The sequence below is a fragment of the Trichosurus vulpecula genome, chromosome 6 (genome assembly GCF_011100635.1).
Source record: "Trichosurus vulpecula isolate mTriVul1 chromosome 6, mTriVul1.pri, whole genome shotgun sequence".
NCBI classification, from domain to species: Eukaryota; Metazoa; Chordata; class Mammalia; order Diprotodontia; family Phalangeridae; genus Trichosurus; species Trichosurus vulpecula.
Window position 1 is genome coordinate 266,890,896 of NC_050578.1, and position 20,264 is coordinate 266,911,159.

General features: G+C 36.0%; 1 protein-coding gene across 1 annotated transcript in view; it reads right to left on the bottom strand.

Moving 5' to 3' along the window:
* The window catches only part of LOC118855128 (vomeronasal type-2 receptor 26-like), a 35,056-nt gene extending 18,652 nt beyond the window's left edge, over window positions 1–16,404 (bottom strand). The window contains exons 1-3 of the mRNA XM_036765235.1: window positions 16,259–16,404; window positions 13,538–13,829; window positions 5,096–5,902 (exon numbers count right to left, since the gene is read on the bottom strand). Coding sequence (XP_036621130.1) covers window positions 5,096–5,902; window positions 13,538–13,829; window positions 16,259–16,260 — 1,101 coding nt within the window. The 5' untranslated portion in view covers window positions 16,261–16,404. The remainder of the gene's footprint in view (window positions 1–5,095; window positions 5,903–13,537; window positions 13,830–16,258) is intronic.
* Window positions 16,405–20,264: the final 3,860 nt, after the last annotated feature.

Consider the following 20,264-nt stretch of genomic DNA (forward strand, 5'->3'; position numbering starts at 1 on the left):
CCCAAACATTACATTTCAAGAAATTATCAAAGAAACCTGCCCTGATATCTTATAACTAAAGTGTAAAATAAAAATTAATCTCTTGATCACCTCTTGAAAAAGATATAAAATTGAAAGCTCTCAGGAATAGTAGCCAAATTCCACAACTGCCATGTCGAGGAGAAAATATTGCAAGTAGCCAGAAACTAATATTTCAAAACTTGTTGAGTCACACTTAGATAACACAAGACTTAGCATTTCCTGTATTAGTGGGTCAGAGGGTATTTTTGTGATAATCTGGAGGGTGAAGGAGCTAGAAGTACAGCCAAGAATAACCTACCCAGCTAAACTAAGAATGATCCTTCAGGGATAAAAAATGGATCTTCAATGAAAAAGAAGATTATGAAGCATTCTTGATGAAAAGACCAGAGCTGAATACAAAATATAATTTTCAAATACAAGACGCAAGAAAAGCAAAAACCAAAGGTGAACAGGAAAGAGAAATTGGAAGCGATTCAATAAGGGCGATCTTTCTGTATTCCTACGTGGGAAGATGATACATGTAACTCCTCAGAACTTTACTATTATTCATAAAAACGTAGAAGTAGGCATATACAGAGGGTACAAGTGTGTATTGACTAAGGTAGGATGATATTAAAAAATAAGGGGTGATAAAAAGGAATGCACTGGGAGATGAGGGAAGGGAATGGTAGAGTTGAGAAATTATCTCACGTAAATGAAGCATGACCAAAAGGGCTTCTGGTAGGTAGAGCTTGAACCTCATTTGCATCAGAAGTGGTTCAGAGAAGGAATCTTATACAAACTGGTTTGGTTATAGAGATGCTATCCTGCAGGATATTAGGAGAAAAGTTTAGGGATAACAGAAGGTAGTCTTGATACAAGGGAGAGCAGATTGGGTGGAAGCTACTTAGAAGGAAAATACTTTTGAGGAGGGACAACATGAAAAGTGAAAGGAGGATAAACAGGGTAAAAATTAAGAGAGAGGGAAAATATACATGTGAATGTGAATGAGATGACTTCACCCATAAAATGGAAATGGATAACAGCATGGTTTAAAAACTAGAGTCCTAAAATGTTATTTGCAAGACACATAATTTAATCAGAGAGACACACAAAGTAAAGATGAAGGGTTGGAGCAGAATCTATTATGATTTGGCTGAAATAAAATAAAAACCCAGAGATGTTAATCACGATCTCAGACAAAGCAAAAGAGAAAACAGATCTAATTAAAAGACATAATCAGGGAAACTATATATTTCAAAATAGTATCATGGATAATGAAATAAACAAATATTCACCAAACTGTATAGCGCTTACTACTTAAAGAAAAAACTGAGTTAGAGGAGAAAATAGAGAATGTAAATTATAGTCCTGGGGGATGCCAACTTTCCCCTCTAAGAACTAGATAAACCCAGCCTAAAAATAAACAAGAAAGTAGTTAAGGAGAGGAATAAAATACTACAGAATTTAGAAATGTTAGACTTCTGGAGAAAATTGAATGGGGATAACAAGGAATATACCCTTTTCTCCTCGGGACATGGAACCTATACAACAATTTACCATATGTTAAGGCATAAAACCTCAGAAACAAATGCAGAAAAGAAGTATTAAATGCATGCTTTCCAGATCATTCTACAATAAAAATCACATTCAACAAAAATTAATGGGAAACTAAATGATTTTTAAGAATGAATGGGTCAAAGAATAAAGCATAAAAGCAATAATTTCATCAAAAAGAATGACAACAATGAGACAACACTTGAGAATTTATGGGAGGCTGCAAGGTTAATGGTGTATAAGATCTTCCCTGTCCACTAATAGGCCTCATGTGGAGCCCATTAAGGAAAGCTTGCTTAGGGGAGCCTTGCTTGTAGGAAGGCTTTCACACTTTTTGTTTCTAAGTTGACTAGGCACTGAGACAGAAGGGTTGTGATGCCTTCTGGCTCTGAGAAGTGTATATATACTCTGAATTGGTATTTTGCTTTGGGGGTTTGCTTATGAGAGGGATCTTTTGATTCCCTGTTCAAGATTCTGAGTAGCCATATGTTCAGAGCTCCTTGAGTGCTCAAATGTAAAAGCTCTTTCAAACCAGTAGTGTATGTAAAGTGTATGGCAATATTGCTTTGGTTCATGCAGTTAAGAGCCCTGTCAGTTGTTCTTTATGCTGATTTTTCTGCTTGTATTTTCTCTGACATACTGGGTGTTGACACTTCCACTGAACTAGTGAATGTAATTAAAAGTAGGATTGTTACCCCTATTTGAACAGTCTTTCCTAGAAAATCAGATTAAAGAAGCTGTACTAGCAGGCCATCCTGGGTATGCTTAGGTGCTTGCTGTTACAGATGCCACCAAAACAATACTACAGGAAAATGTATATCTCTAAAATTAAATAGTGAAAGAATAGACCAATGAATTGGGCATGCAACTAAAAAGCACCTAGAAAAAAACATTAAAATCACAATTAAACTCAAAATTAGAAATCCTAAATATTAAAGAGAAATTAATAAAGTTGAAAGTAAGAAAACCATTGAAGTAATTAATAAAGCAAGGAACTAGTTTTGTGAAAGAAAAAAACAGACAAACCATTGGTTAATTTGATTAAAAAATGAAGAAAATAAAATTACCAATACCAAAAATGATAAGGGTAAATTAACCACCAATGAAGACAGAATTAAAGAAAAAAATATGACATGTCAATAAATCTAACAAAGTAAAATGGATGAAAATTTGCATAAATAGTAATTGTCCAGATTAATAGAAAAGGAAATGGAATACTTACATAACTCTATCTTAGAAAACATATTGAACAAGTCATTAATGAACTTACTAAGCAAAAATCCCCAAGATGAGACAGAGTCTCAAGGGAATTCTAACAGATATTTACCAATATATAGCTCCAATTATCTGTAAATTATTTGGAAAAAATAGGCAAAGGAGTCCTAACAAATTCTTTTTATGAGAGAAATATTGTGCTTGTGCCTAAAACAGGAAGTGCAAAATCTGAGAAAGGAAGCTATAAACCAACTTCCTTAATGAATATTGAAGCAAAAATTTTAAAGAAAATTCTAGGAAGGAGATTACAAGAATGTATCACAAAATATTACACTATGACCAGGTGGGATTTATATTATAAATGTAGGGTTTTTATGAGCATAACCAGAGAAAACACTGTGCAAAGTAGCAGTAACATTGTATGACAATCACCTACAAATGACTTCACTCTTCTCAGCAATAAAACAATCCAACACAATTACAACGGATTCATGATGGAAAATGCTATCCACATGTAGATAAAGAACTGACAGACTCTAAATGCAGATCAAAGCATACTATTTCCACTTACTTTTTTGCATGCTTTTTCCCCCCTTTTGGTCTATTTCTTCTTTCACAATTATGAGTACTATGGAAATGTTTTACATGATTATACATATATAGCATACCAAACTGGAAGGAAATTTAGGGAAGTCTCAGTTGCTTTCTCTGCTCCATTTTCTTGGCTCAATCTCTGTATGTTCTCAATTTTGTTCTTGAGAATTTCCTATCTGTTCTGGGGTGACTGCTTGCATAGAACTTCAGTCCATATCAATTAACCTTCTTAGAAAATTTTAAAATATATTTTCCAAAATCAAATTTGCATATCATTTTATGTAGAAATTTCCTTATCTATGTCAAAATTTTCTATGAGATCATTTCCTTTTCCCCGTGTTTCTCTTTATTTCCATTTCAGCAACCAGTTTCTCAATGTCCTATACAATCAGATGGGTAATACAATTTGCAAGGATAGATTCTTTGATCTTTTCTTTTTTTAAAGAAAGGCACCATTAAAGCAAATGTGCCTATGCAAATATATCCATTTATTAGTAACAGCTGAGGGAAATTATAAAATATGTTTAAATAGGTTTAAAAATATAATGACTCACAATGCATTATTAAATGGGCAGGGCCTCAACCAAATCCACCTCTAATTCTCCAACTTGAAATGCATTCAGTGAAACTCTTCTGGTATATAGACACAATCACAGACCTAGGTGTCATCCTTCACTCCCTATCATTCACTCATACATTTTCAATTTCTTGTCAAAGAGGTTGGTTTTTACATTTATAACATCTCTGAAATATATCCTCTTCTCCCCTCTAACACTGTCAGTACCTTTTTACAAGTATTCATCACATCATGACAGAATTATTGCAGTAGCCTATTGGTGAATTTGCCTGCCTCAATTGTCTTCCCAACTCCAATCCATCTCCCATTCAGCCAACAAAATGAATTTCCTAATGTGCAGATCCAACCATATCCTCTCCTACCCAAAAAATCAAATCACTACCTATAAAGACAAGGACCAAATACAAAATCTTCTAGTATAAAAGTCCTTCATTTACAAGCCCTCTCCTGTCCTTCTGGTCTTATACCATTTTCCTCCCCACTATGGTATTCTTTCGTCCATGATATTGTCTCCTTGCTATTTCAGGCATAAGAAACTGCATCTCTTGGCTTCAATATTTTCTTTAGCTGGTTCTTTATGCATAGAATGTAGTCCCTTTCAATCTCAACCTACATGTTTGTGCAGCTTTCATTTTACACTAAAATTCCACATTCTTCATAAAGTATATTCTAACTCCTCTTCTAGTGCATTCCTTTGTGAAATTACATCCTGGTTATCCTATAAATGACCTATTTGTATATATTTATTTACTTGTTCTCCCATACATATTATGAATTCCTTGAGCATACAGACTGCCTTTTACTTCTTTTTAAAATCTCTACCACTAAGCATAGTGCCCTTTATATTACAGGCACTTGCTAAATACTTACTGAATGATTAATTGATTTAATGTATAGAAAGAAAACATCAACAACTTCACAAAGTTTACCAAATAAGATTAGAGGATATGGTTATTACAAGAGGGAATCTCTTTGTTTTTACTCAGAATAACATGTAGTTGTTTATAAAAACATAAAGGGAAAAATAACATGGGAAAATTGGGAAAACTGCAGTCTCAGAACTTTGTGATAATATCCACAGAACAGACAACTAGGCCTTGAAAGATAAAGAAATTCCTGTACCGAACCTAGGGACAGAATAAAAAATGTTACCTTCCATGAAATTTCTGGGATTGCTCCAAATTCTGATATTTCCTTTGACTGAGTCTGGAGGATTTCATGGAGAGCACGAGCTACAACATACACAGCACTATAGACATTAAAACTTAGCTCAGACATGACCATGTCAAGAATTTCAGGCCCAACATCACTCAAGGAATAATATTTGGGGCAAGCTAAAAACGTCATATCTCCAGGTCTTTTTTCTGAAAGTTTACATATAAAGGCTGTCTCCCAGAAAGTCTTTAAGAAAATATCTTCAGGATTTTTTATGGGATTCACTGATTTTAGGAAATCTGTGAAACCAGGAACCTCAGGTTTAAAACGGGAAAATATTATCGTACCACGAAAATTTTCATTTGTTTCAGTGCTAGAATGTACAGCAAAATCCCAGGAGGAAGTAGTGACCAGCAACTTCCCATATAGTGGAAAATAATTCATTGTTGGAAACAGTTCTCGTAGAGAATTGGTGTCTCCATAGATGAAAATCACCTTTGAAGATGATACAAGGATCCTAGAGAGAAGTTTTGCTTCTTTATCAAATTTATACAGCAAGTTTTGAGGAACTATTTCTTTAATGGCCACACAAACACCATTCTTAGCCATCTCCTCCTTCACATCTCTGAAGAAATTCTCTCCTCTGATGTCATCTGAAAGAATCAGCCCCACCCAAGTCCAGCCAAAGTGCAACATCAATTGGACCATTGCCACATGAAGAGTGGTGTCTCTGTTTGCTGACTGATAAACGTATGGAAGTTTGATCTTATCAGACAGTATTGGATCAAATGGACCATAGCTGACCTAAATGGATTGAAAGAAGAAATAACAGTAATGATGAGGGAAGCTCTTTTAGAGTTGGATTTTTTCCTATTTAACATTTCTATCTAAGGACTCTATTAGAGATACTGGCCCATAAAAAACACCGAATTAATTTCTTTTAATTAACTGATATTGGTGATGTTGGATCATAAAGAACATCAATTTTCTATTTTATGGGACTTTTCACATCATAAAATTATAATTTAAGGAATGTACTCTGAACTTGTACTTGATCAATATTCGTCCAACAATGTCTCCATTAAAAAGTCTTTAAGTCTCTGTGTGATATTTTCTACTAGGGGAAAAATTCACTTTCCTCCAAGAAGGTATATTCTACTTTTGTCAAAAAAGAAAAACCATCAAAGCACAAAATGGCCAAAAGGGAGAAAATGTTTAAATAATTAAATGATCAGGAGAAGTGAAAGTAAGGAGTTGAGTTGGTACATTAGGAATGGAGCAGTCTCCCTATATTTCTAAAGGCAATTTAATGTATTTTGTATTGTAGAATAGCAGAATAATTGCTTACATGTTTGTGAAAATGGGAGATGTGAGACAGAGAGAAGTCAGTGTGAAACTGAATGAAATCTGTGGTTTTACAATGAGGTCATAGAGATTCCTCTCCTCTCCTTGCTACCCGGTATCTAAAGGAAAATATAATGGAAGCATTGTAGAGGAGGGACTTCATATTTCAAGAAGTTATAAAGGAAAACTATCCTATATCCTAGAAAGAGAGGATAAAATAGAAATTGAAAGAATATACTGAGCATCACCTGAAAGAAATCCCAAAATGAAAACTACCAGGAATTTCTAGCCAAATTCCACAACTCCCAGACCATGAAGAAAATACTTCAAGTAGCCAAAAAAAACCATTCAAGTATCACTGAATCATGGTCAGGATTAAAGAAGATTTAACAGCTTCCACATGTAAGGAGCAGAGAGCTTATTCCCAGAAGGCAAAGGATCTAGCATTGCAATGAAGAATAAGCTACAGAACAAAAGTAAATTTCATACTTCAAAGGGAAAATGGATGCTTAATGAAACGGAGACCTTCCAAGGATTTCTGATGAAAAGAGTAGAGAGGAATAGAAAAATCTGACTTTTGAATACAAGAATCAACAGAAGCAGAAAAAGGTAAACATGAAAGAGGAAATCATAAGGAACTCAAAATGGTTAAACTGTTTACATTTCTTTTTTTTTTCTTTTTTTTTTAAATGCAATTTATTTATTTAACATATTTGGTTTTCAGCATTGATTTTCACAACATTTTGAATTACAAATTTTCTCCCCATTTCTACCCTCCCCCCAGCTCCAAGATGGCTTATATTCTGGTTGCCCTGTTCCCCAGTCAGCCCTCCCCTCTATCACCCCCCTCCCCTCTCATCCCCTTTTCCCTTCCTTTCTTGTAGGGCAAGATAAATTTCTACACCCCATTGCCTGTGTATCTTATTTTTTTAGTTGCATATAAAAAACTTTTTTTGTTTTTGAACATCTGATTTTAAAACTTTGAGTTCCAAATTCTCTTCCCTCTTCCCTTCCCACCCACCCTCCCTAAGAAGTTGAGCAATTCAACCTAGGCCACACATGTATTATTATGTATAACCCTTCCACAATACTCATGTTGTGAAAGGCTAACTACATTTTGCTCCTTCCCAACCCATCCCGCTTTATTGAATTTTCTCCCTTGACCCTGTCCCCTTTCCAAAGTGTTTGTTTTGATTACCTCCACCCCCATTTGCCCTCCCCTCCATCATCCCCCTGCCTTTTATTTTTTTTTATCTTCTTCCCTCTTCTTTCCTGTGGGGTAAGATACCCAACTGAGTATGTATGGTATTCCCCCTCAGGCCACATCTGATGAGAGCAAGGTTCACTCATTCCCCCCTCACCTGCCCTCTCCCCTCCTCCCATAGAACTGCTTCCTCTTGCCACCTTTATGTGAGATCATCCACCCCATTCTATCTCTCCCTATCTCCCTCTCTCAGTATGTTACTCTCTCATCCCTTAATTTCATTTTATTTCTTTTAGATATCTTCCCTTCATCTTCAACTCACCCTGTGTCTGCTCTCTCTCTCTTTTACATATAAATATATAAACACATATATATATACACATACATACACATATATACATATACACATAGATATATACATACATACACATTCACTTATATATATATATAAACATATATATACATATATATATACATGCATATTCCCTTCAACTACCTTAATACTGAGGTCTCATGAATCATACTCATCATCTTTCCATGTAGGAATGTAAACAAAACAGTTCAACTTTAGTAAGTCCCTTGCAATTTCCGTTTCTTGATTACCTTTTCATGCTTCTCTTGATTCTTGTGTTTCAAAGTCAAATTTTCTATTCAGTTCTGGTCTTTTCACTGAGAAAGCTTGAAAGTCCTCTATTTTATTGAAACTCCATATTTTGCCTTGGAACATGATAGTTTTGCTGGGTAGGTGATTCTAGGTTTTAATCCTAGCTCCATCGACCTCCGGAATATCGCATTCCAAGCCCTTCGATCTCTTAATGTAGAAGCTGCCAGATCTTGTATTATTCTGATTATGTTTCCACAATACTCAAATTGTTTCTTTCTGGCTGCTTGCAGTATTTTCTCCTTGATCTGGGAGCTCTGGAATTTGGCAACAATATTCCTAGGAGATTTCTTTTTGGGATCTATTTGAGGAGGTGATCGATGGATTCTTTCAATTTCTATTTTGCCCTAGAATTTGCTCTAGAATATCAGGGCAGTTCTCCTTGATAATTTCCTGAAAGATGGTATCTAGGCTCTTTTTTTGATCATGGCTTTCAGGTAGTCCAATAATTTTTAAATTATCTCTCCTGGATCTATTTTCCAGGTCAGTGGTTTTTCCAAGGAGATATTTCACATTGTCTTCCATTTTTTCATTCCTCTGGTTCTGTTTTATAATATCCTGATTTCTCATAAAGTCACTAGCTTCCACTTGCTTCAATCTAATTTTTAAAGTAGTATTTTCTTCAGTGGTCTTTTGGACCTCCTTTTCCATTTGGCTAATTCTGCCTTTCAAGGCATTCTTCTCCTCATTGGCTTTTTGGAGCTCTTTTGCCATTTGAGTTAGTCTGTTTTTTAAGGTGTTGTTTTCTTCAGTGTATTTTTCAGTATTTTTTTGGGTCTCCTTTAGCAAGTCATTGACTTGTTTTTCATGGTTTTCTCGCATCCTTCTCATTTCTCTTCCCAATTTTTCCTCTACTTCTCTAGCTTGCTTTTCCAAATCCTTTTTGAGTTCTTCTATGGCCTGGGGCCAGTTCATGTTTTTCTTGGAGGCTTTGGTTGTAGGCTCTATGACTTTGTTGTCTTCTTTAGGCTGTATGTTTTGGTCTTCTTTGTCACCAAAGAAAGAATCCAAAGTCTGAGACTGAATCTGGGCGCGTTTTCGCTGCCTGGCCATATTCCCAACCAACTAACTTGACCCTTGAGTTTTTCAGTGGGGTATGACTGCTTGTAGACTTACGAGTTCTATGTTCTACGTTTGGGGGGGAGGTGCCAGCTCTGTCAGAGCCGCACTCCTCCTTCCCCAAGGACCCCCAGTCCAGACTGGGCTTAGATCTTTAGCAGGCTGTTGCACTCCTGCTCTGATCTGCCACTTAATTCCTCCCACCAGGTGGGCCTGGAGCCGGAAGTAACAACAGCTGTAGCTGCCCCACCTCCGCTGCCCCCGGGGCTGGAAGTCGAACCCCGAACTCCTTCCACTCCCGCAGCTTTTCCCACTAACCTTCTCTGCAGTTTTTGGTGTTTGTGGGTCGAGGGGTCTGGTAACTGCCGCAGCTCACATATTCAGGGCGCTAGGGCCCCCTCCGCCCGGCTTCTGGTCTGGATCGTCCACGCCGCTCAGGCTGGGCTCTGCTCCACTCAGTTCCCAGCTCCCAGCTCCGTGTGGGATAGACCTCACCCAGAGACCATCCAGGCTGTCCTGGGCTGGAGCCCTGCTTCCCTCTGCTGTTCTGTGTGTTCTGCCGTTCTAGAATTGGTTCAGAGCCATTTTTATAGGTTTTTGGAGGGACTCGGGTATGGAGCTCACTCTAGTCTGTGCTTACCAGCCGCCATCTTGGCTCCGCCCCCACTGTTTACATTTCTGTATGAAAAGATATCTGTAACTGCTAAGTACTTTATTATTATTTAGGCAGTTAGAGGGACTCCATATAGTCAGAAGGCAAGGAAGTGAATCAATTATGTTAGGTTGGACTAAAAAAAAATGGATAGGCAAGTAGAGACACACAGTAGGGAATGAAGAAGGGAAAGGAAGAATTTTTTAAGCTGTCTTATATAAAAGTGTCATGTGAGAAAGAGATTTTAAAGAGGAGAGGTAACTGGAGATTATGCACATTTTTGAACCTCCTAATGTGAATAAAATAAAAATATATGTATACATGCAAATAAATACAGAAACCTATTTTGAGCAACAAAATAAAAATATATGTATACATGCAAATAAATACAGAAACCTATTTTGAGCAACAAGGATGTAAAAGAGTAAGGGCATAAGAGAAAGAGTGGTATTATAAAAGGAAAGGCAAATAAGGCAGTAGTCAGAAGTAAAACAGACTTTTGACGGGGGACACGATAAAATGAGAGGAAGAGGGAAGGAGAAGAAAGTAGGATGGACGTTAATGGACAGTCGATAATGATAATTGTGAATGTGAGTAGGTTGAATTTACCCACACAAAAACACACAGTAGAACTGATTAGAAGCCCAAACCCAACAATTTGTTATTTCCAAGAAGGACACCTGAAACAGAGAATGCTACAGAGTTAAAATAAATGGATGGAGCAGAGTCTATTCTGGCCCAACGATAGAAAAAAGACAGGCAGTTATAGAAATCATAATCTAAAATAAAGCAAAAGAATAATAGATGCAATTAAAATGTATAAGCAAGGAAACTTCATCTGCTAGACGGCACCATAGATTATGAACTAATATCAGTACTAAGCATATATGCAGGAAATATTAAATGAATTACAGGAGTTAATATGAAGTAAAATTATGCTAGTAGGGAACTTCAACTTTTACCTGTTAGATTAACCCTTAACCACAGAATAAATAGGAAGGTTTTAAGGAAATGAATAGAGTTTTAGAAAAGTTAGATGTGACAAACATCTAGAGAAATGGAATGAAGATGGAAAGGAATATACAATTGATAACTTTAGCAAAATTGGAGCACACAAAAATAAACTCATATAAATCGTTAGTATTTCTGTATATTACCACCAAAAACCAGCAGGACAAGGCAGGAAGAGAAAAAGCTTTTAATCTAATTGTAGACAATATAAAATACTTGGTAATCTACATACCAAGACAAACCCAAGGACAATGTTAACAGAATTACAAAATAAAACACAGGATAAACTTTTTACACAGATGAAGACAGATCAAATCAATGGGAAATACATTAATTGCTCATGAGTGAGTCAAGTCAATATGATACAAATGACAATTCTACTTAAGTTAATTTATTTACTGCCATAATCAATCAACTACCAAAGAATTATTTTATACACAGAGAGAAAACAATAAGAAATTCCAACTGGAAGAATGGAAGGTGGAGAATATGAAGGGAGTAATGGAAAAAATGTGAGGGAAAAATGTCTACGAGGGCCATATTTTAAACTATATTATGAACCATTAATAATTAAAAAAAACTATCTGGCACTGGCTAAGAAAGATTATAGGAATAGTTGAAAATATCTGGTACCCAAAACTATAGCAAATGGCCATAATAATCTTGTGTTTGACAGATGTAATGTACACAATTGCAATATTTGATGGTGATCAACTGTGTAAAACTTAGCTTCTATAATCAACACAATGTAGAAATACAATTCCAAAGGAAACATGATAAAAGTGCTGCAAACCTACAAAGAAAAGTGATGAATTTTGAGTACAAATTGAAGCATAATTTTCTAGTTTCTTTATTTTTTTCTAAATTTTTAGGTGTTTGGTTTTGTGACATACCTAATATGGAAGAAAAATGTTTTACATGACTTCATGTCTATGATTGATATTGTATATTTGGTATTCTCAATGGAAAATGGAGCTTTTTGGGAGGAGAAAATTAGGAATTCAAAATTTTAATAAAATTTATGCTAAAAATTAAAAATGTAATTTAAATATTTAACATATAAATTACATAACTGAAGTATATAATGGTATAATACCAGATTGTTGTTTTTAGGACCAATTCCCTTGGGGCATGTACAAATGGATGTAATGATGGACCACCATGATCTCTGAAGGAAGAATATTGTTAGACGCACAGAGAATAATGAAGAGACATTTCAGCAGCATGAATAAAGTGTGGCAAAAGAGAAACAATGACTTTTTATAAGACATATGTGTGGGTGTGTGTATGTGTGTATGTGTGTATAATTTATGATTTCTTTAATGCATGGGCCAATTCTCTTGTCCCTTGGAGTAATAGACTTTCGCCAAGACAAAAAATTGGCAAATTCTTTTGTATCTCTCTCTTCTTTATAACTCATTACCTGGTTGTTTCACTAATTGGATTACAAAGAGAGGATGTATCATTCATCACAACATTTTTTATATGTCTACATATATGACCCATGTTAGGTATCTGATAAAATTTTATTTTATGGCAATGAATTGAAATGAAAATATAAATAATGTGAATTATTAAGGCATAGAGTTGATTTGGAGGGCAACATAATCCCAGACTCAGGAAGGAAATACCTAGTATTTGAAGGTCGTATTAAACACAGAATTGGATGGAATTTTTAGCATAGACTGGTAGAAGCAAATGCTAGGTGTTAATCCACAAAGGAAAAATTAAAAATTCTCAAAATAACATGAGTCAGAGTCTGAATTTAATATTTGTTAAGGATTGTTTATGTTGCAAGGCACTGTATTAAATGCCCAGGAATGAAAGCACACAAGACACAGGACAGTTCTTGCCCTTAAGATGCTCACAGTTTAATGGGGAAAGACAACAGGTAAAGAGAAGTTATAAAGGAGGGATGAATCAGCAAGGTCTCTGATGCTAGGGCACAATGAAGTCTTAAAGCCATGATGGGAAAAGATCTGAGGAACTGAGAGTTTCAGAGTTGATTTAATCTTGAAGAATAATGAGTTTGTGGAGATCACTAATCAAGAAAATCAGGTGGGAAATGTAAAAAAAATACAGAATAGTTTTCATGGGAGTGATTTGAGATGAGGGAAAGAGAGACATCCCTCTCACATCTGAAGTCTTGGGAATCTTATAGAAAAATAAAATGATGAAATCAGAGTCAATTGACCATTATTTTGGTAGATATTTATGTGAGCCAAAATGACCAGCATGAAATAAAATAAACTAATAAATCAACTCATCTGCAGAACAGAATTAATACCTTGGGAAGGGCTGATTTTCACCCTTCTTTGTATTCCTCCTTTTTAGCACAGTACCTGACATAACTAGTTGATAAATTCATGTTGTCTGACTGATACTGCAAAATGAAAGATTCTAATACATTTGATGCTGTAAGGATAAAGAGCATAATTATGCAAGACAACGTATTGAGCATACAAGAGATTATGGGAGACATTTGGATAGCAGTGTTGGCCTCCTTACCTGTGGTATTTTATAGAGTTCTAGTACCTTGGCAAATGGTATGGACAGAGAAGCAGCTAGCCCTCCAATGACAGCCACTGACTTTTGCTGCCTATCACAGCTGTAGTTAGGTATGGTCCTACCCTTCCCTGACAGCCATATCAAGGAGCTCTCCACAGCTAGAATACTCTCATGGAAGTTATTGAGGAGTTGGTATCCCAGGGTAATGTTGGGCAGCAGATGGGGGTCCTTGTTGATCTCATCCACAGCAAATTGAAAGGCCAAGAAGTGTTGGTAGTGTTTAATCATCTCCCTGCATTAATGGGAAAAAGTTAGAGAGCTAGGCAAAATACCTTATATGCATAGAGGACATAATAGACTGAGTGATGAATATGGAATCAAGAAAACTTAAGTTTAAATATTATACCTTATATTGACTTGCTATGGGCCCCTGGAGTCTCCTATAATCTCTTGTATCCTCAATACCTTGTCTTGCATAATGTAGACTTTGATTGAACTAAATATTTCCTAACTTCCTTTCAATCTCAAAATGAATCATCTTCTGATTCAAACTTTATCACAGTACTAGACATGAAATGAACACGAACACACTAAGTGGCCCAAGAAGGATTTTCTAACCAATGTCTCTGAAATTAAATTTGTGTCAAGTTAGAGGCAACTTCAGTTCTGAAGTTGATGTCCAGATCTTTTTGATGACCCTCTGGAAATGTGAATACATAGTTACCTGTGGATAGAAAACTTTCTTGATTACTTTGCATTGAGAATCTTAGTAGTGGTGTTTGAAATCAAAGGGTGAGAATTACACTACCTGTCTTTCAACAGAAGTATTTTCCTGTTCATGAGAGTGTTCAATTGAAATAGTTAAGCTTATCTCACTATTGCTGAAATACGTGAATTATATAATGGAAAGTCTCAGAAGTTAGGGCTTCAGACAATATTTAGTGTATTATTAATACATGGTACCCATCTTTATTCAAATAAAAAATGTTGTTCCTATCTTCTATATGAGACTCTTAAAAGCTAAAGTCACATTGTAGTAAATAGAAGGAAAGATACTGAAAAGTTCCCAGTGAATAAAGACAGAAATGATTAATCACCCAAATCCGTAAATCATCTAATAATAATTTGTGAAACATTCACTATATTGTAGTCATTGGCTAAACAGAAAGAGACAATAGGGAACAATCCCTGACATCAAGGAGATGTTGATACCATGTTCAGTAGCAGTACATTAAATCAGATACTAAAAATCAGATACTAAAACAACAACAGCAGCAAAATTATGATTATGGGGGAAAATCATTAGCAACTCAAGGTGAGTAGGAAAGGTCTTATGGCAAAAGTGGTATTGGAGTGCTGCCTTAAAGAAACTAAGAATTTTAGGAAGAGGAAGAAAGGAGAGAGTGGATTCAAGGTATGTATATAGTCTTCTTAAAGCCTAGAGATGAGAGATGGGGTGTGGAATGACAGGAAAGTAAGAACGTCAGTTTAGTTGCATTAAAATAAACAAAAAAGAATGAATAAGAAATTTTTACTGACTATAATGTTTATATTTGACCAGAGAGGTAAGAGAAAGCCACTGGAATTTAGTAAGCAGGGAAGTATAGTGCCAAGGCCTGTGCTTTAGGAATATCCCTGTGACAGTTTTATGGAAAATGAGTGGAGTCAGGAGAAGCTTGCAGCAGAACATCAATTAGGTGACAGATGCAATAGTTTCTAAAAGTGGTAAGTAGAGACTGAATCTGGGTGGTCATTGAGTGAGTGCAAAAATGGAGCAGATATAAGACTTTATGTGTACTTAGTAATTATGAGTGGGTAAGTGATAGGATACAGAGTGATTGAGAATTAGAAATTGAGAATGACACATTTTTTAACCTTGGGGGATTTCAATGAAGGTTGTGCATCAAAGAAAAGTAGAAACCTCTAAATAGTGGCATGTTTATTCAGAAATATAATGAGTTCTATTTGGGAAATGTCAAGCATAAGAAGACTAAATGATCTTCAGGATGAACTTTGGAATAAGTGGATGATTATAATGGACTAGAAAAAAATAACTATGTATATATATATATTATGCATTTATGTGCACATTTGTGTGTACATATGCATATGTATGATACATATATGCTGTATGTACACATATAAAACATAGACAAATACATATAAATATATTGATACAATTTTATGCATAAAACATGATTCCTCTTAATAGAGTTAATAATTAAGAGCATATGTACTGATAAGTTCAACAGAGAGTTAATCAAAAACAGATAATGAAGAAAAAGCCTGGGCAAATCCCTGTTTTATACAGATAATGATCTATTCAAAGAGGCTGAGGAGAAGTGATCAGATAGAAGCAGAAGTGTGATAGCTCAGTTACAAGACAATTCAGTGGGGAGTGAATCCAGTACTACAATACAGGCAACACTTGAAAGTACTGGAAAAAGGTAAAAAAAATAGGATTGCAACTCAATCATCATATTTGGAAATTAAGTGCTTAGTATGAATGAATTGAAAAAAGGTTTTTTGTAAGTGAAGAGCTCAGCAGTTGGACATCACAGAGTTTAAAAGTATGCGATAGAGGAGGAATGGAGTCAATGAGAAAAGTGCAGTTTGTTATCCTTTGCAATGATATCTTTTATGTGACTTTCTACCACTATGAGTCAGAGATATGTCTGACTGTATTTCACCCAATCAGAAGGAACAAAAAGGACCACTTACATTGTTGCTGATCTAGGCAAGATTGGTGGATATTGGAAGTATGTTGGTTCATTGAAACTATAATACTGCTGGAACACAGAGAAAAAGGCTCCTATAACCAGATCCCCATCTTTGCTAAATGTAGGGTTGTAATCTCTTTCCAAGCGACAAGGATCCTGCACAGTCTGTGGGAAGGAAAGAAAAAATTGCAAAAACAGGACCAGGCATTCCTTAGATAACAAGAGCCACAGTTTGCCAGAATTTATGGCTAACATTGAATCTGTAGAGCACTGAGCAGAAATGGAAACTGACAAATCTGGATCTTTGTTCCAGCTTTTAGGAGCACATTTTCTGGAGCTAAAGGTTTTTTTTTTTTTGTTTTCTTTACTGAAGATGCTCAGCTTCTCACACCTGGGAGGATAGTCATTATATCATGATGAAAAGCAAAAACCAGGAAAGAACAAGGTCTATTTAGGGGAAATTTTTTGCCTCCTGGATATTACTCTAAGATTCCCTGTGGATAGATTTGGAAAAGTGGTCCATTTTCATGTCTCATGGATGCAAGATAAACAAATATATTGCCTATAGTCAGTGATTTGAGAGCTCTGGGGATCACCTTTCCCAGCAGCTCTCCACCTGCATCCTTCTACCCAAATGAACAACAGAAGTGAAAAATATTTTTTAAATCTAATTCCCTACTTTGGGTTTCTGAAATCTTAACAAGTCTCAAAAATTCAAACAGATCTACAATCCTCTATTTTTTTAGCTCTTCTAGGCTAGGGGTACTATTACATTGTGTTATTTCCATTGCTGAAATAAAACAAAGAAACCACCAAATCTCTGCAGTGACTCTAGTTTGGTCATACTACAATATATTATTCCTGTTGCTGAAATAAAACGAGCAAAAACAAAACCAAATCTCTGTAGTGATTCTAGTTTGCCAGAGAATGCATCACACAGGGGCTTGGGTGTGATGAGAAGGCAAGAAAATGTTAACAATAATGACAGGGCACGGGCACACAATATGGCAGACTGAGATGAACTTGGCATATTTGTAGCCTTCATGATATCATCCACACTGCTTTAGCCTGGAGAAGTGTGGAATAAACTTTTGTAGAATGAATGAATAATGGTAGTAACAATCCAAATCCATAATATTGTGAGTCTGATAAGCCTGATTAATCACAGTAAGTACAATAGGGCAGTGTTCCAGAAGCTAACTGAAAAGGGTACCCCTAGAGTACGGAACAGAGTTCTGTGATGAGAACAGGTTCTACCATCTTTGATTTGCTTCACTTAATGTTCAGTGAGTGCGAGGATTGTCATGGTTTTTATTAATCAGTTTAAGCTGAAGCTGCATTGTGAGCTCTACTCCAGAGAGACAGCTCTTGAGAAAACTAAGTTTTTATTCATTACAAATATCATAGTGATACATACAAAAATTATAAATTCCCTTCTTGTCTTTAATATAAGGATTCAAAACTATTCCAAAGGACTTGTTATGAACAATGCTAAACCAACTCCACAGGAATGCCTGATGGAGTCTGTATGTAGATTGAAGCATATTTTTTCAAACATTGTTTTTCTTTCATTTTTCATTTGTGTTTTTTATTACAGCATGGCTAATGTGGAAGTGTTTGAATGACTGCACATGTGTTATCTCTTCTATTAGCCCCATTCCCCTTTACTTATCCCTTTTTCCTCCTTCTTCCCTGTAGGGTAAGATAGTATTTTGTACCCAACTGAATGTCTTTATGATTCCCTCTTTGAGCCAATTCCAGTGAGAGTAAGATTTCCCACAGTCTTTCTCTCCACTAAAAAAGAAATCTTCCTTTCTCCCATCTTTTATGTGAGATATTTCCCCCACTCTTTCTGTCCCTTTCCCCTTCTTTCAGTGCACTACTTTTTTTCAACCCTTCAATTCACATTTTTTTAAACAATCCCATTGTGGTCAACTTACACTCCTGCCTTCTGTCTATGTTTACTCTTTTTTAACTTCCTTCATAATTACAAAATTCTTAAGAGTTACAATTATCATCTTCCCTTATAGGAATATAAATATTTTAATCTTGTTGTTTCAATTATTATTTTCCTTTAATTTTTATTTTTTATAAGTGTATTGAATCTTGTATTTGAAAGTCGAATTTTCTATTCAGCTCTTATCCTTTCATCAGCAATGCATGGAAGTCTCTTATTTCATTAAATATCCATGCTTTCTCCTGATGGGTCATACTCACCTTTGCTAGATAAGTTATTTTAGCTTTTTTTGCCTTCCAGTATATAATATACTGAGTCCTCTGATTCTTGAATATGACAAGTGCTAAATTATGTGTGATTCTTTCTGTGGCTTCATGATATTTGAGTTGTATATTTATGATTACCTGCAGTATTTTCTTTTTGACCTGTGAGTTTTGGAATTTTACTATAATATTTTTGGGAGCTTCCATTTTGGAATTTCTTTCAGAAGATGAATGGTGTATCCTTTCAATTTATATTCCTCCTTTTTTAGCCAATTCCTTTGCTAGGGAGGAATAAAATGGATCCTCCCACCCTGGGATATTCATCTCTTCCTCCGAAGTTCTTCTGCTTCTAAATAGAGACCTTATACCTAGTGATCCCATCCTTGTCGCCAAATGTAATATGAAGGCAGAATTTATCATTTCAAAGACAATCATATATATGTCTGAAAGGTTTTGGAACCACAGGATATAAGGAATTCTCAAGGTAGGAGGCAGAAGAATTAAAGCATGTATTTAAGCTCCAGAATAACGGACCCACAAACCAGCATCCCCATTTTGATATTTGGATCAAAAGCCTCCAGGGCCCAATAAGTCTGCCTCACAAGAGTAACCAGGAAGCCACAGAGAAGCATGATGGTATAAAGCAAAATCATATACATGCTTCCCCTCTATGGTAAAAAGATTACCCACTGGCCTCAAGTCCTTGCTCAGTACTGCTCAATCCACACATAGGTCAGCTCTGCTACCAACAGCTCCTGCTTCAGCTTCAGCTGTAGCTGTCTCTGGCTCCAATGGAAGCTGTTTTTAACAGTCCGGCTAGCAGCTTCTGTGGGGGTGTAAGACCCACCCACAGCTTCTGCCGGCCCGCCGGGGAAGCACAGGTTCTTTTGATCTGCTTAACCAAGGGAAGCAAGGTGAAGGGGTTGACAAGCTTACTTTAATTCAACATAGGCCCTCCCTGGAGTTAGCCCTACCCCACCAAGCACCCAGCAAGGCTCAATGAGATAAACTGAGTCACTCAAAGAAAACAAAGGCCATTCTGCTTACAGAATGACAGATTATAATTACATAAGGAGACTTCAGTGGCCACGAAAGTGGAAGTGGAGCATTTGTGGGTGGTGACAAGATCAAGGGTAGGTGTATTTCTGTGTAACGATGGAGTAAAGAACAAAATTAGGCCACAGAAGATGAGTAAGTTGAGAAGTGTGAGATTTAGGGTAGGTGAAGGAGTATCAATTTGTATGTTGAAGTCCCCTAATATGAGGGGAGAAATGAGGAGAAGAACAGAGCAAAGCTTTGCACTATTAGCTTGATGCAGTTTCAGGGTATGCAGAGAAAGTTTCAAGGACCATTCCCACCCAGAGAAGCACAGTATCTCCTGCTTTTCCAATGTCATTAGGTCCAGAGAGCTCAAACACCAAAGTTTGTCCTGATTAGTTAATGCCTTTTGAATTCGCCTCAGTTCAAGTGCCAGTCTTTATTTCCTGGGACTTGCACCACCAAATAACTATGTATTTTTTACACATTAACATTCTTTTTGGATTCTATCTGTTCTTCACCCATTAGTGCACGAATAATGACTGGTTTTTTCATGCTCATCTACTACAACAGATTCAAAGCAAAGTTATTTTTTCCCTTGTGGACTTTTTTCGCTATCCAAAATTTTCTCTTGGCCACTAATCCAAATGTAGCTTTATGTAAGACCCTCCATTACAACGCTTTCATATGTAAGAAATGGGGGAGCAGTTTTGTTTCCACAGAAAGTATTTCTCTTCCTCTCCCTATCC